The sequence below is a fragment of the Gadus chalcogrammus genome, chromosome 1, assembly GCF_026213295.1.
Source record: "Gadus chalcogrammus isolate NIFS_2021 chromosome 1, NIFS_Gcha_1.0, whole genome shotgun sequence".
NCBI lineage: Eukaryota > Metazoa > Chordata > Actinopteri > Gadiformes > Gadidae > Gadus > Gadus chalcogrammus.
The window spans coordinates 10212644-10228938 of record NC_079412.1 but is presented as its reverse complement, the minus strand read 5'-3'; the positions used below and the strand labels follow the sequence as shown (position 1 = coordinate 10228938).

General features: G+C 41.3%; 2 protein-coding genes across 3 annotated transcripts; one reads left to right on the top strand and one right to left on the bottom strand.

Annotated features, from left to right (window-relative positions):
* Positions 1–4249: 4249 nt before the first annotated feature.
* On the top strand, positions 4250–9451 carry ormdl2 (ORMDL sphingolipid biosynthesis regulator 2). The gene is made up of 4 exons (XM_056588211.1): positions 4250–4302; positions 5705–5878; positions 6367–6518; positions 6980–9451. Exons 2-4 carry the CDS (start codon positions 5705–5707, stop codon positions 7113–7115), a joined length of 462 nt encoding a protein of 153 aa, XP_056444186.1. The 5' UTR covers positions 4250–4302; the 3' UTR covers positions 7116–9451.
* nemp1 (nuclear envelope integral membrane protein 1) lies at positions 7728–16091 on the bottom strand. 2 transcript variants are annotated; one of them, XR_008895329.1, is made up of 10 exons: positions 15927–16072; positions 15393–15514; positions 15054–15273; positions 14640–14712; positions 14295–14388; positions 14076–14190; positions 13647–13872; positions 13084–13266; positions 12622–12704; positions 9363–9453 (listed from the first exon to the last, which is right to left on the bottom strand). XR_008895329.1 is itself a non-coding variant. In XM_056588169.1 (9 exons), the coding sequence occupies exons 1-9, from the start codon at positions 16033–16035 to the stop codon at positions 9291–9293; spliced, it is 1305 nt and encodes a 434-aa protein (XP_056444144.1). In that variant the 5' UTR covers positions 16036–16091; the 3' UTR covers positions 7728–9290. The 2 variants fall into 2 exon arrangements, 1 of the variants encoding a protein (XP_056444144.1); XM_056588169.1 differs by lacking the exon at positions 12622–12704 and having other exon boundaries at positions 7728–9453; positions 15927–16091.
* Positions 16092–16295: the final 204 nt, after the last annotated feature.

Sequence of the window (16295 nt, the reverse complement as noted above, 5' to 3'; positions counted from 1 at the left end):
ATAAAGGTTAACGACATAAATTACATTGCATTAGTTATTGGGAATATAAGTTGTGTATCCTCAATGCAGTCGTAGTAGTGAAGTTACTATTCATTTAATAATATACATTGGACCCAATTTGATTGATTGATTGAAGCATTTATTTCAACAACGTTTATTTAAAATAAATCCGTTTGAAGTCCACTAGTTAAAGCTCAAATAATTGCAGAGATGTGTTGACATGTTAAAGAGGGTTTCTCATCGATGGAGAGCATAACTGTAACAGTCCATTTTTATTTAGAATTTGGCAGGCCATTCCGTGTGATTTATTTGAGACGCACTCGGCTAACTCACTCAGCCGCATCATCCCCTCTGGGTTTTCCCGCCGGCATCAGCCTCTGGCGGAATTCCTTTTTGTGTGTGTGAACTATCTTGTATCTTGTGAAAACGTGTGTTGTTTGTTTATACTCTTCTCAGGGGAACTATTTGTTTTTCTTTCTTTTTCTTTTTAGGCTACCTTTTGAACTCCTTCTTCTGAGAGACCAGCACCCATAAAGGGCCATACAAATTGACGATATCACATTTCACATAGCCTATCACAACTTTTTTATTAAGAAGTGAGTATGCAGTTGTAGGTTGAACGCAGACCCACACATTTTCCGGGACATTTGAGACCGCGATGTAGGCTACCTACGTTTGGAAGTAAAATCAAAAGTAAAACTGCGTAAACAATGTTTTTAAATCAAATGTTATTTCAACTACGAGCTTAATGGACTTTAACATTTTTTAAGAGCCTAAACAAATGCCTAATAATTGACAATTATTTGCCGAGGTTGAAGTGAATGGGGAATAGGAATAGCCCCAGCATCGACCTTCGGCCTCGGGGGCTATTCCCCACTATTCACGGAGCATGAGGTGAATAATTGTTTTAGTAGGTCTACGTGCCTACTCCAAAAATAAACAAGGTAACACTTTTTGCTGGGATGTATTTGTTTTTATTAGCGGTTTATTCGTTTTTGACTGTCAAGCGATGAGATTGAGATCTCAAATCATGGGAAATGTCCCAATATCCCGAGATAGCGAACAAATAAAATTGCGCCATCTTAGGAGGTTCACGTGTTGCATATCTACTAATTGAATATATCTCGCCAGTAAGAAACAATTTATATACATAGGCCTAAATGGATTTCCCATCACAATGCGGCCAACCATCCAAGAGTGGTAAAAATAAATTGAACAACAAAATAAATATGAACCCAATCAGGGTCTGCTACTTTATGATTATTTAAGCGTTAACATCCATCTCAACGGCTGTAGACTTTCCCGAGCGGTGGCGATGATCAGGTGTACGGGTTACGCGTGGGCAGCTCAGGCGCTGCTCAAATTTCCCGGGAAATGTAGCCTAGTTGTGTGCGTTAAACACACAACTAGATATTAAATTCTTAATTGTGAACGAAAAAGATGTGATATCGTCCACCTATGCCCCTATATCGGTTGCTCTCGTATAACACATTATTCTGCTACAGAAGGGGGAGATGGAAAAAAGTAGCCCAGTAGAATAGCCTATAGATCATTCTCTAAGGGTTCCATAATTGCCTTTAATATCTAATTGATTTTGAAAGATCATCTACTATATTAATGATGGATCAATAACCATAATAATGTGGTTTCATTGCAGAGGCCTATATAATACAATTAAAAAATATATATGAATTTATTAAATTCCCAATGTAACTGCATTATTCAAAAATAAATTACTTGGTTCCGGTGCGATTAAACGTGCAAGCCTACCTGCGTGATTTATAACAATAAATAATAATAATAATAATAAAAAAAAAAATATTTGAATGAGATGAACTCGCCCAGGAAACTCCGCGTGAGTCACAGCCGCTGCTGCACTAGGCCTATATATTCGATTCTAAGTTCAAGAGCCGGTCACAGAAACACAGCAAGAGAACCAAAGCTGGACATCACATACAACAAAACAGCAGTCGTCATGGAGCCAAACTTCAGATTCATCGTTGCCATCGTGTTCATCTTTGCCAAAGCCTCAGGCGCTCCGACTGGGGACAGGGTGGAGGATGCGTGCATCAGTGTCAAAAACAGTTCGTCCCAGCTCAACGAAATTGCTCGAAATCTATCAGTCGAGGTAAGTTTGTCTTAAAGTCCTTTACATGGAATTATTAGTCTTTAACATTTGAACATATGACATTTAATGAGCATGGTAGAGAAACTAAGTTGAAACTAAGTTTGTTTTCTAATGCATTGCAGACGCTTATTGGAATTCCAAATGAGACCAGTTTTCCGACCATCATTCCATGGATGGAGACTCAGGACAAGTGTGATCCCAGCAGCCTCAGACAGAACTCTATGGTGAGCCACACACACATGTGTTATAAAATGGGATATTCAATTAATAATATTAATCATCATCATCGTCGCCATCTTCATCATTATCTGCAACATCATCATCATCATCATCATCATCATCATCATCATCATCATCATCATCATCATCATAATCATAATGTTATATTCCACAATGGTTTTCTAGCCATGCATCATGAAGATGTCTGCTGTGCTGAGGATGTACCAGTCTGAGGTGGAGCAGCTTGGCAAACTGCAAGTCTGTTCCAAGTTCACCAAGAAGATAAAACAACCGCTGGATAAGTTCTACACAGACATGAGGAATTGTGCGAGTGCCACAGGAAAATTACCCCCCAGCGAGGTGCGTAGATATCATATTATATATACTGTCAATGTGAATATCATAACTATCTAACAGGGCGTATTAAAGATAATGCATGGGTTGTTACACCAGTTTTCTGATCAATTTAACATAAACCATGGGCAGAAAACAAACATGAATCCTGTATAACAAAAGGTGGTGTTTAACAAATTTGTGTTGTCTTATTTCTACAGTTCAGCGCTCCCACTGCGCTGGACCAGGGGGACGTATGGGAAGACGAATTGTGCCACTATGTCATGGAGAGGCTCTTCTCCTTCTCCATCCTCGCCGCTCGTGTCTTCGCCCTGGGTGACCCAGCCAAGCACAGCCAGGGCTCTGCTGGTCAGTGCATGTAGACCCAGGAAGCAGCCCAACGTTCTGCACAGTGTTACCCGCCGCCAGACAGCGAGGGGGGAGATAATCAGTAGTCTTGAATGATCACATTGGTCAAATTAGAGACATGTGTTCCTTAGTCATCTCAGGATGACGTGGTATATGCTCACAGTGTTAATCAATATACGTTTCGTGCATTTGAAATGTTACTTGGTTTGAATTGTATTTTCTATGAAATATACCTATTCATATATTGCAGATTATTTATTAAGATATATTGCTAATTATTTAATCTCATAATGTCAACCTTAATTACTGAATGGAACTGGATAACCTTTTCTGATCAATAAAATGATTGTCAGCATTAAATGTGATGTCATCGAAAAATTCTTAGCGCAAAAGAACTGGGACTGATTGAATTCGTCAGAAAGTGAAGGCAGAAGTGATTGAGGAACATGAATGAACTTCCATCATCAACAACTTGTCAAAGTTATAAGGAAGACGTGCTTTCCATAAAACATTCCTCACACTGGGAAGAATCTAGAGGTTGTATTACATCATGCAATATCAAGGTCTCTATTATAGCACGACCATATGTTAATACATATAAAGGGAACTTGAAGGGAAACAAACATATAACCAGGTAACCACAACAAGGAAGCTGTTATGCGTACCCCACACAGACACAGACACAGACACACACACACACACACACACACACACACACACACACACACACACACACACACACACACACGCGCGCACACGCACACGTGCACACACACAAACACACACACACACACACACACAAACACATATGTGCACACCCAACCACCCACACATACACCCACGCGCACACATACAGTAAACAGGTGTGTTCAGGGTAATCCTGTTCCCACCAATGTAAATATGATTAACCTAGGTAATCTATCTTTTCAATGGAGATGACGTAATTATATGAATAAATCATTGTTTTGGTCATCCATTAAATTACGGACGCAAAGTACCATACAACAACTAATAATAATTACAAATATTAATAATTATGAATAGATAGTACTCATTATTAATCATCATCATAAGGAATCATTATGATCATTATTATTGTTATTGCTGTACAAAACCAGAAGAAATAAAAAGTATAATAGACCCGGTGAGACTTCATAGGATGGCTTCAGAATTAGCATTTGAGCGTTTTGTGATGACACCAAAGTGGGCGTGGTCGAAAACGTAGTCATTTCCTGGTGCGCTCCAACAGGAAGGTGAGTTCTCTCTGTATACTTACAAAGTGTTTAATATAATTGATCGTGTCGTCGAAGACATTATTTTCGGACGATTTTTACTCCTTTAAAAGAATTGAGTCTATTGGCATATTTTTGCAATTTAATTGTATGTCAACAGGGCGAATAGCAACAAACATTGCAGCTAACTTAGCTGGTTTAAGAACGTTTGCTTAGAAAATGTACAAGTTTCTAAACTTTTAGGCAATCCACTTACATTGTCCAATTGTAAACGTGATTAAATTGTAAATGTAATGTGTGCCACTTTCTTTGGCTATAATCGTTAAAGTGCGTTACAACAATGGTGATGTCAGTCTTGTGTCGTAACGTCAGCGCATGTTTTGTTATACATTGCGATTAAGTCGGGCGGAGCTCCGGGCCTTATTCTAGAAAAACACAGCATTCCTGTAGTTCAAGCTCTGCTTATGAGGCATTAGAAGGAATTGCTCCATGACTGTTCTTCAACCCACCTAACCACCTTCATCTATATAGCAAAATATAAGTTATATAAGTTCTACTGCATTCTACTCCCATTCCTTACTGATAAACAGTAATAACCATCTGTGGTCTCAACATGATTTGAATCTCCCACTTCAGATCAAGCACCAACATTAAGCGGGTTCCTTTTTATTTGTTTAAAAACACATTTTCACTCAAATTAACGTTGTTCATGCATTGATCCTGCTAGTTTAATTCCTTATGATAGATTCTGCTGTTTTCTTTTACTCTTAAAAAGTTTTTTTTTTTTTTTACAGTTATTTATTAGTAGTTATTTATCAGGGACCATGCAGAGCAGATTATTACATAATTTGGGATGATTAATTATTCAATTATTTGTGAGAATTATTACATAATTATCAGTCAATGCCATAACAACGTGTGTAGATGTGTTGCATAGAAGGTTTCTAGCCAGTTGGCTTATTTGCAACCACAGTCCCTGTTCAGGCCTTTCTGAAAAAGATAATCCAAAAATATTTTTTAAAAGAACTACATATATCAAGATCAACATTACACAGATTCATGGCCTCATTACGTGAGCAGCACATTGTATGCATGTGTGCATAAACATAAAGACCATCACAAAACATCACATAACAACACAAACCCCTGACACCAAACCCCCGGCCGCTTGCCACCGCTCAGTCACCCATACCCACCCAAACAGTGAGGGGCCTGGGCAGCAGCGTGTTGAGCTCCCATACCCACCCTTGGCATGCGCGAACAGCCAGGCATCTAGCACAGACAATACATTACAACAAGGACAACCGAGTGTGTACATGTGTGTACATCTGCTCCTGCATTTATGGTCCTGACTCGGTCTATTAACTCTCATGCATATGGCCGGAAAGCTTCCTTGTGACTGTATCTATTTGAATGGTTCCAGATGAACGTGGGCGTAGCTCACAGCGAGGTCAACCCCAACACGCGGGTGATGAACAGCAGGGGCATCTGGCTGAGCTACCTGCTGCTGACCGTGGTGCTGCACGTGGTGCTGCTCAGCATCCCCTTCATCACCGTGCCGCTGGTCTGGACCCTCACCAACGTCATCCACAACCTGGTGAGGACCGCTCCACATCGGGAAATGATCCGTCAACTATTGTTGCACCTTTAACGACTGGAATGTGTCCATTTCGATAGTGTCACAAACTATTCTCTGGCTCCTTCTTCTTGACTCATTAACAATAAAACCATGTCTAATCAAATCTAGGCCATGGAGAGTGTGAACGATGAGGGTATTCCAGGGACTCAGTCACACGTAATAATACTGTGGTCTGAATCCGCTGCACACCTGTCTGACAGGCCCCTAAATCTTTCCAAAACATTAAGGGACAAACTGTTCTGTTGGTTCTCTTCATGCAGTGCAAAGCCACTGCATTCTTATTTCTGTGCACCCTTGACGAATTGCATGAGTACATTCCTCCCTCACCGTCTATGGGTCGATCTCCAACTGGGGTTTCCAGTAAACACCACCAATGTTTCCAGATATGTGACATTGTGCAAATACTGAGCAATGGTTTTAAGAGTGTATATATCTTGACTCCACAGGTAATGTACTTGTTCCTACACACAGTAAAGGGCACTCCCTTTGAGACCCCAGACCAAGGTAAAGCTCGTCTGCTGACACACTGGGAACAGATGGACTACGGCATCCAGTTCACGTCTTCTCGAAAGTTCCTCACTATCTCACCCATCATTTTGTAAGTATGCTCTTTCCCCTTTGTTGAGTTTGCTTATGGCAAAAAGCATTATCGTTCTGTGGTGAGGTAGTTTAACGAAGTGAGCAGTGAAAATCGTCACACATTTGTTTGTGAATAAACAGGGAAACTTTGGTTGCATTTTAGCCCACAAATTAATTTTAGCCCACAAATGCAGGAGATGCAAATTAAGTCCAATTTATATGACAAAACTTTTTCAAACCTCGATACTTGTGGAATCGAAAAGTGGGGTTATTACTTTCACACAGTGTGAGAAGATAAAATAGAACAGGATGTCCCTTCTCCAAAAGGAGAAATCAACAAAGGTTTCAGCCCCCTTAAAAATACTCTACATCTGACTCGCAACAGTTCACATGTTAAAACTTCAACTAGTAACCACATGGTCATTATGAGGAAAACAATTGCTGCTAACTGTTCACCGTTTACCTCTCACCTCACCGCAGGTATATCCTAGCCAGTTTCTACACAAAATACGACGCCACTCATTTCATGGTGAACACGAGCTCCCTGCTCAGTGTCCTCCTCCCGAAGCTCCCTCAGCTCCATGGAGTACGGATCTTTGGGATCAACAAATACTGAGGCGCTCGTTCACCCGCGGGTCTGGAAGGTCGCGATGGACGGACGGGGCGTTCGCTGTCCAGATGCCGGGATGGGGAAACATCTTAAGAATGGACAGTTTTCCTGCTGCTTAACAATAGGGGGGGAAAAACACACTGCTGTTCTGAGCTGAAGGTTTATGAAGATCTAGGTGAACTTTTTATTTTCTATAAGCATTCCCTATTTAAGATTGGAAGCTGTCAGACATTGGAATATCCGTCTCTCTCCGGTGATGTGGCGGCAAATGTTTCTTCTTGTAGAAGCTGACCGGCTGCATCTCTTTAAAAAACTGTTTGTTACAGATTCTTTTTTAGGATCAATAAAGCTACACTTTAAAGGCAGCATTGCGGTTATCTTTTCAAATCGTGTCACTCATTAGTCTCACAATTATTTATGCATAGGATTTTGATTGCTGCGGTGTAGTTATGTATGTGCTAGATATAAACAGTATTGTGACAGGGAAAAGGGCTGATTGCCTGTAGTACTTATGCTTACTTACAGTACTTAGTGCTTATTTGAAAATAATCGCTGAACAATGCATGCAGTGATGACCATAATCAAGTAGATTTTTATTATGTTGTCCCGCATTTCATGCAGCATTAATTGTCAGTATTTGACATTTCTTATCAGTAATGCCATTTTGCTAGAGTGAGAGTCGGGTTTAATTTCTGTGGGGAACTCCAAGCACTTTGCATGGTGGTAGCCACCGCAATGTGTTTGATATTCTGCTGAATCCAAAGGGATTCCCCCTCCTTCCGTTAGTTTAGCCCGTGTCCGCCTGCACTCAGTGGTCTCAGCGGTGACGTGTTTGGGGAAAAAGTAACCCATGGGAAAACAACTGCTGTGCATGCCAATCTACCGCAAGTGAAGAGAGTTAAGCAATAAATAGGGGCTCATCTTTACGACACACAGGTTGTAAACGTTTGCAACAATTTGTCTGTGGGCGTATTTGTTTTCAACTATAAAGTGCAGCCGGTAGGAAAGGTATGAGGAAGTTTGAGAATGCCCACACGGACATAGTGAAACTAGTGGACCACATGGTAATCCCTTTCAAATCAATTGATCTACCTAGTGACTGACATTTAACCCGGGGTGGGAATTAGGTCGTCCACTTGTTTTTCCCAGGTTCTGCTTCCACTTTTTAGTTTCACCGTCTGCCAGGCTACTGCTGCTGACTAAAGGGTTCATGCATTTGACTGAACACAGCACATGATCATATTTAAGATATGTGAATACCATGTATTTTTGACCGATATGGAATCTCCAATAATTTGTAAGATGAAAAATGATGAAAGATGCAGGCAAATCATGAACAGAAAATAGAATTGACCATACTAAAGGTAGCGAGTCGAATAAAAATGGGTGCGATTAACCATTTTCCGCCCACGGTCTGTGGTATATATTTTCTAGGAAATATAATTGATTTATGTGTACCCCAAAAAATGTATACCATTTACCTACCAAGCAGATTTCAAAACAGCAACCAAATACTGATTTAAACTGGAAAAGTTGTCAACAGTGACACATTTGAATGTTGAACAAAATACTTTGGTTCATATTAAATTTTAATTATTTGCCGTAACAGAATAAAAAAATAAATTTTATGGACTACATATCCAAACACCAGTCAATAATTTCCAAAAAAAACCATTCCCTCAAACATTTACTGTAAATGCAAAGAGCATTTAACAATGCATAAACCTAGACGCTGTAAACAGTTCACTGAAGGTATGTTTGCCAAGAATTAAACCATGCATACATTTCAGTAACACTTTAAAGTCAACAAAATACTTAATCACAAACATTCTGATACAAACTCATAAGGTCGGCGGACGCAAGAGTTGGCTACATTCTCAAATTACTAAAACAAGTTACCCAGAGATTTGCAAAAAAAAAAAAAAAATGAAGGCCTGATGCGACTCTTGAACACAATTTGCTCTGCATATATTGTGTAGCACTTTAAAAGAAAAAAGATGCTTGATTCATCGTTGGTCCACTGGAACCCGAGAGGGCCCGTTCTCTTCCTGCAACAGCACCCCCTGGACCACAGTACCAGGTCAGTGTGCTACACAGTGAACTCCTGTTGTCTTCCGACCACATTCACAAGACCAAGCGGAGTCTTCTTTCCGTATTTTACAGTGCAATACTTTTCCATTGTCAAAGTCTTCTCGAAAAAGTTCTCTCGTCTGGATCTTCCTCCTCTTCATCACTGTCAAATAACTCATCCTCCAGGAAAGATCCTCCAAACCCATATTCCTGTGCATGGACAGCCACCTCATTTGGTCTCAGGTGGGACAAGCCCTCTACAAAATCTGCAAATCTGTTGGTCAATGAAACAATAACATAAGCATAAGGATTTGTGGAGCAAACATTCAGTTTTATACAACATTTAAAATGATTATTTTTTTACCAAACAAACCTATACAATGGCCAATCAGAAACAAGGTATACATCCCATCTTTAGCAGTGTTCGACGGTAACTTTTGTATCAGCTGCTTACTTTTCAATATTCAAATGCATACATAGCAGAAAATTTCAGATTATGTGACAAGCCGCTTTGAACCTTAATAAAAACGGTCATATAAAATAAAGTTAAGAGATATTTACAATAATTAGCAATGCGACTTAGAATGAATGAAAGGTATAGTCAGAGCCCTCCCCAAGTAACTAAACCCAAGAAGGCGTGTTCTCTACTGTGAATGAGCACAACACTGCTTCACTTCACAGGCTCCGTCTCCCTCTAGTGTTCCAAATAATGCATTAGTAATGTGAAGCCATTTTCTATTCCTTCCTACTTTCTGGCCTAGTTCTCTGGGGCAGGGATCCCAAACCTTTTCAGCACCAAGGACCTGTTTGATACCCCCCGTTTTGCAGGGGTGTTGCCAATTTGTTGATATTGCCATATAGTGTTGTGCATGTTAGGGCTGGGCGATATACCGGTAGTAAGAGTTATATTTTTTGTATATTTTTGAAAGATAAGTAGTTGAGACAATATCGCCATACCGGTTTATTATATCTTACTACGATAATAGCAGCCCTGTCGCACCAGTTACTCATGTGCCAAGCAGGTCACAAAAGCACACGCATAAATACACCACAAGCAAACACACACACGCACGCATGTTTTTAAACATAACGGCTCCGCCATCGACAAACGTGTAGGTAAGAACACACACGCACGTGCACACACCACAGGGACTCTGGCCCAGGTAAGACGTTATGTTTTTAAACATAATAGCTCCGCCATCGACACGTGCCCAGGTAAGAACACACACGCACGCGCACACACCGCAGCGACACTCGCCCTTAAACATAACGGGGCAATTGCTCCGTCGCTAGCTTAGCCACTTTTTAGAGTTTAACACGGTTTTAAACTCAAGAAGTCACGTGACGTCTTAAGCTCCATTGCTGTGTCATATGTACGGTACTTGTGGTTTAACCTGCAGCTGCGTTTTACCATGATCTCAATTGCTGTGTCTTCAGAGAAATTCACATCAGACACTAGAGGGCGTATTTTTTGCGCGTTAGTGTTAATCTCGAAACTGACGTGGTTTTAGAGGAGACAAAACCAGTTTGCAGGACGAAACAAGGCTCCATCATAACCGACACAGAATTAGTTTTATGTATTATTAATAGGTATGATACATTTACACTTATTACACCAGATAGGCCTTCAGTACTATACAGGCTACAATATAGGAGTTGCTTAAAGTGCCCAACTAAAACTCTACAAAGAACAGATTATTTGTATGTAAAAAAATAAATGAACACACAGAGGATCGTACCATTCAACGAAACATAAAAAAGGTCAATGCTTAACTAAAATGGTTAGAGACAATGACTTGGCGAAATGCACTTCCTGCTAGATAAGCAGCATCGGGCCCAGCAGAGGTATTAAAGTCTGCCAGTTCAAGGCCTGTTGGCTGAGGGAAACGGGGCTCATCCCAGGCGATGGCCAAGTTGTGGAGGACTGCACAGGCGACTATTATGTTGGCTATATGCTGATTATCCCAAACAGCCTTTCTTCGGAGCGCGGTGGTGGTGTCTTTCCTTGGATTTTCCACCGTGTCCACAACACCTCGAATGCAGTGCAGCAAATATAATTTTTGCTCCTCGTTGTAGTCCTCTATCCGCGACCTGTTCATCGACCTGATCCTAACTCTCCTTCTCCGAGAATTGAAAGGCGTGACATAACCCTAATTACTCGCATAGGCCTATTAGTTTGTCTTCAATTGATCACGTTTCCATACACACACACACACACACCAAGAGAAAACAATGACAAGTAATTGATTGATGTAGGTGAGGGCAGATTCCAGACTCAGATTTCCACAAAAAGTAGCCTAGAATATTTCATATTTCATAATATATCTCAACATTATTAGCGTTTTTATTTATGACAGTTTTATTATATTAAAGTTCACTTTACATTCCCATTAAGTTTTTGTTGGTAATTATAGCACAAAATGCATCCACCATTAAGACTGCATCTGCTGAGGTATACTAGTATACACATGCGCCCAGGTAAGAACACACACGCACACACTGCAGCGACACTCGCCTTTAAACATAACGGCTCCACCACCGACAAACGCGCAGGTAAGAACACACACACACACACACACACACACACACACACACACACACACACACACACACACACACACACACACACACACACACACACACACACACACACACACACACACACACACACACACACACACACACACACACACAGGTAGGTAAGAACCACAGCGACACTCGCCCAGGTAAGACGTTAAGTTTTAAACATAACGGCTCCGCCGTCGACAAACACTCCCAGGTAACGTTCCGTCTTTAGACTGTACAAATTGCGATAAAAAGGAGGGAAGAGACTATTTCTGACCTCGACAAGCAACGGCAGGTCGGTCATTTTGTCATATAAAAAACGTTAAATTCGAAACATTCCTTGAGCCTCTCCAAATGACTTGCGATATGGATATATCCCCTTTCCCCCTGCGGACTGTTTTAGTAGTTTTATTTTTCTTGGAACAGTTTTGTACCCTGAAAATCTCCTGAATAATATTACCCCTGAAGTAGCATTTTCTCCGTAGGAAGTGTAAATGACCTTATACGTGAATGAGTAGAAAGTCAGTATTTATCACTCCACTTCACTGGGCGTGTTGATGACGCAGAAGGGTCTGGAGAAGAGCAATACATTTCTTTCTAGTTTCGATACGTTTTTTTGCGGGGGCCAATCACCAAACTGGCTGTTCCCCATGGTGCGCCATGGGCTGGTTTAACACAATGACGACAGGGAAACAACGGCAAGCAGCAAATTGCGTACAGAGTCAGTTAAACCAGGCCCATTGGTCGCGCCTCTTGTGCTGAAGAAAAAGACAGCAGCTTCCAAAGACCAAGCTCAACCCGGCGGGAGTCCGCAAACGCAAAAATCCCTTTTTCGCCCCTCCATGTCGCGGTTAAATCCGATTATTATATTTTTTACCTATGTCGCATCCTACGGCCCGGTTAGGAATGTCCCGCGGCCTGATACCAGGTGGTTGGTGACTGCTGCTCTAGGGAATCCCACTACAGTGTTGAAATACATTTCCATACATTCAGTTTACTTCTTTAGACACAATAAAAATAAAATCAGGTGATTGACATAGGGGACAAAATCGGACTAAATTATGTTTTAACGTCAGATAGTGTCCGCCAGCGAGACATTGCAACAATGCAAAACAGGCGTGCTTTGTCAGATATGACTATGAAGGAAAATAAGGTTAACAACTCCTCCTAGGCTAATAAAAGCTACTATCAAACACCATCGATAGATCAATAGTCCTGATCAGCAGGCTTGGTATGCTGCTTAATGTTTCTGGCGATACAAGGATCTTAAGGGGAGATCACTGACGTGGTTTCACAACTACCTTGCAAGTGGGAAGGAATCGCTCGGTGTTTCTCAAACCTTTTGGGGGACTGGATCCTGGACACAGCCTTCCAGGTGCTGCACTCCGGACTGGCGCAGTACCTCCGCAGCTCCTCCAGGGCCTTCTGCGTCTCCTCCTCCCCCTGCCTCTGGTACTGCTCCTCAGTCAGCAGCCGGCGGGGCTCACGCTTCCAGCGGATGCGGTGGGAAAGTCCTAGTTTCCTGCAAAAGAAAAAACACAGATAAGAACCAGCTTCGTGGCTAACGGGGCCCAACTCTACAAAGCCCCGATGGGTTATTTCACACTAGAAATGAGGCTGAAGCGAATCACAGCATCACTCATTAGTTTATGTCTCACAAAACTGGGCTTCAAATGGCAGATCTGGCCATTTGAGTTCCCATTTATATTAGACTCCAGAGTTCAACAAATCTCTGTTACTATTGTATCAGAACAGCATTGCAGACAGGAGCAATCCCACAACTGGTTGGTTCGTATCTTTTTAAAGATGTTTCACCCTCTTGCTGACATCGAAAACAAATCCAACAATCTATGATCCTTGGGATGAAACTCTGGGTGTGTAGTGTATTATTGAAACGCTCACCGCCACGCAGCCAGTGCGAACACCACCGGGTACTCCATGTTCTTGGCGCAGAAGGCTGACACGATGATGGCCAGCGCCACCTGCTGAATCTGAATCCCAGCATATACAAGCAGCAGTCCAAACAGCTGCAGTGTCCAGGTGAGGATGTTAATGCTCCGCTCCTCCACTAGGGGGCCGTGGCGGTAGCACACAGCAAAGCTGATGAATCCTACGACTGCCATGTAGCCTGAATGATGGAGAAGTGCACGTTAAGAAAGTCATGATTTCACTTAAAAGAGATCCTACGATCGGTTTGAATTTATGTTTTTAATAATTGCTGTACTCCCCCAATGCATCCATCTTTGTTCAACCGAATCTCTCACACAACACCCACTATTATCAACCAAACACGATCATTTATTGGTACACTTGAAGTTCTGAACTAGGTACCAAAAGCCAGGTGCCAGTGTTCTTGTAGAATTGGCTTGAGGTTCCTGAAGACAAGCTGGATCGCGTAGACTGAGAAGGACCAGCCACCAACCAACAGCACATAGAAAGGACTTTTCTGCAACAACAAAAAGAAGAAATTGAGAACAAGGGAAAAATCTCCATGATTTTAAACTGATAATTTGGTACATTCAAGCGTTGAGAAAAAAAGACTGCCCTTACCCTTGGCAAAATCCGAGCCAATATAAAGATGACAATGGCGAGGGACGCGATCATGCCTGTGCTCATGCCCGCCGAGTAGTAGAATATCTGACTCCTTAATAAAAAAAAAATACATTTAGGACGAGCCTATGCATCCTGTTTTAATGCCTGCCGTCCAAAGGCTCACCGCAGCAACTATATCTTTTTTATAACTAAAAATAGAAAAAGTATCAGACTTACATTTTTTATTGTGTTATGAAGTGCAATATCTAATATTGCATAACCCATTTTGTTGGCAAGTTACTAAGTTGCGTAGTACCTGCAGTCAGGCTTTAGAGGCAATGGAACAGTGGTTTAAAACGGTACCTGCTCAGTGAGTCTGCAAAGAAGAACAGTAACAGTCCAGCGAGGAACACAAGGAACAGATAGATGTCAAATCCTGCAAAGGAGGCACACATCACAACTTGAGCTCAGCACCAAAACAATTGGTTGATTCATTGACAAGTCCATCATCAGCATGTAACTAGTCCGTACCGATTCATACATGTTTCGTTACACTAATAATCGTTAACCCTAATGAGAAGACTAATAAAGATTCAGTGATTCTAAAACAAATACATGCTTTTTCTTTTGCAGTGTGTCAAACCTAGCAAGCTAATTTAAACAATGTATCGATGTTGTTGTTTCTTTCCATTTTGTCTATCATCTTCTACATATGGATATGTTTAAAATATATATTAAAGGATAGGAATAATATCTTGGCCCCATGTTCCCACTTACTGCAGATTGCTTTCACGGTGTAGGAAGAAGCCTCATCTGAGGGGGCAATTTTGAAACATGTCTTCATGCTGAACAGACTGATGGCAAGCGTGGTGTCGTTGGACTGCTCGCTGATGAAGCGCTGTACGAGGCCCCAGAAATTAAGACCGTCCATTTCCTGCAGCGTCTCCTCATCCTCAGCCACTGTCACCTTGAGTTGTTGTGAACTCCAGACACGGACCTATATCAACAATACCCAATCAGTTTTATCAGAGGTATTTACAATAGGCCCACCTTTAAATCAACTGACCAATCCCTTAAAACCCGACAGGAAATGAACTTAACCATTACTAACTTTACCTGAATGCTTGTCCATGTTTGCCTCCAGTCAGGCACCCTTTGATTGGTGTAGCAGAAGTGGTTAGTCCCCGACTTAACCAGTTCTTTCCCATTCTGGATACTGATTATACGCGGCTTGGTACCTGTGGTGAGAACAAGGTTTTCAGTGTCATTTCAGCATCATACATATCTATTGAATGGCTTCAGCATGTACTGAACGTTAACCAGAAAATGGAAAGTTTGTTGAAGATCGCTTTAGGTGTGTTAGCTGAACATGAAGCAACAACATTTCTGTAAACAATCACAGATTTGTTGCACCTAGAACCGTCCGGTTGGACACGATGTGTGCAGGCTTCAAGGTATGTCATAAATCTTGTACTGGTAGTAGCTTAGCAAATTGAAGTTGCGTTTAATCGGAGATTCGATATAGCACATTTTAAGTTCAAGTCCACACACATTTGTTAGCCAATAAGTTAGCTGTGCCTTAATATTTATGCAACAACGTGCTTGATTTGAGATCAATTCGCTTTGATGGTAGCCCACAGTTTAACTTACTTGCGTCTTGGCACAGATTCGGGGGAAGCGAAAATACCAATATCACGAAAACGAACAAGTGTGCACTTGATGCTAGGACCCTGCTTGTCTTTTTCATGTGTCCCGCCATGATGTACAATGGTCCCGCCCTCGTTTTACATCTCTTTCCGTATTAGCAGGGAGAACTTAACCAATCACAACGCGACTCGAAATGTGACAGCTGGTGGAAGTGGTTTTAGTTTCAATCGACCAGTTATCCAAAAACATATCCATTTGAGTGTCAAATATTGAATTATGTTTTGAATGTTGGTGAGCAAGAATGAAGCATCATATCGATAGATAGACAGAGAGACAGATATATATATATATATATATATATATATATATATA

Excerpts from the sequence above, each read along its gene's own strand:
- nemp1 (XM_056588169.1), bottom strand. The coding sequence starts at position 16,035 with ATGGCGGGACACATGAAAAAGACAAGCAGGGTCCTAGCATCAAGTGCA. Across the intron at positions 14,389-14,639 it reads TTTGCAGACTCACTGAGCAG|GAGTCAGATATTCTACTACT; the intron begins GTACCGTTTTAA and ends TTTTTTATTAAG. Across the intron at positions 9,454-13,083 it reads AGGATCCAGTCCCCCAAAAG|ATTTGCAGATTTTGTAGAGG; the intron begins GTTTGAGAAACA and ends ATTGACCAACAG.
- ormdl2 (XM_056588211.1), top strand. The coding sequence starts at position 5,705 with ATGAACGTGGGCGTAGCTCACAGCGAGGTCAACCCCAACACGCGGGTG. Across the intron at positions 5,879-6,366 it reads CCAACGTCATCCACAACCTG|GTAATGTACTTGTTCCTACA; the intron begins GTGAGGACCGCT and ends TTGACTCCACAG. Across the intron at positions 6,519-6,979 it reads ACTATCTCACCCATCATTTT|GTATATCCTAGCCAGTTTCT; the intron begins GTAAGTATGCTC and ends ACCTCACCGCAG.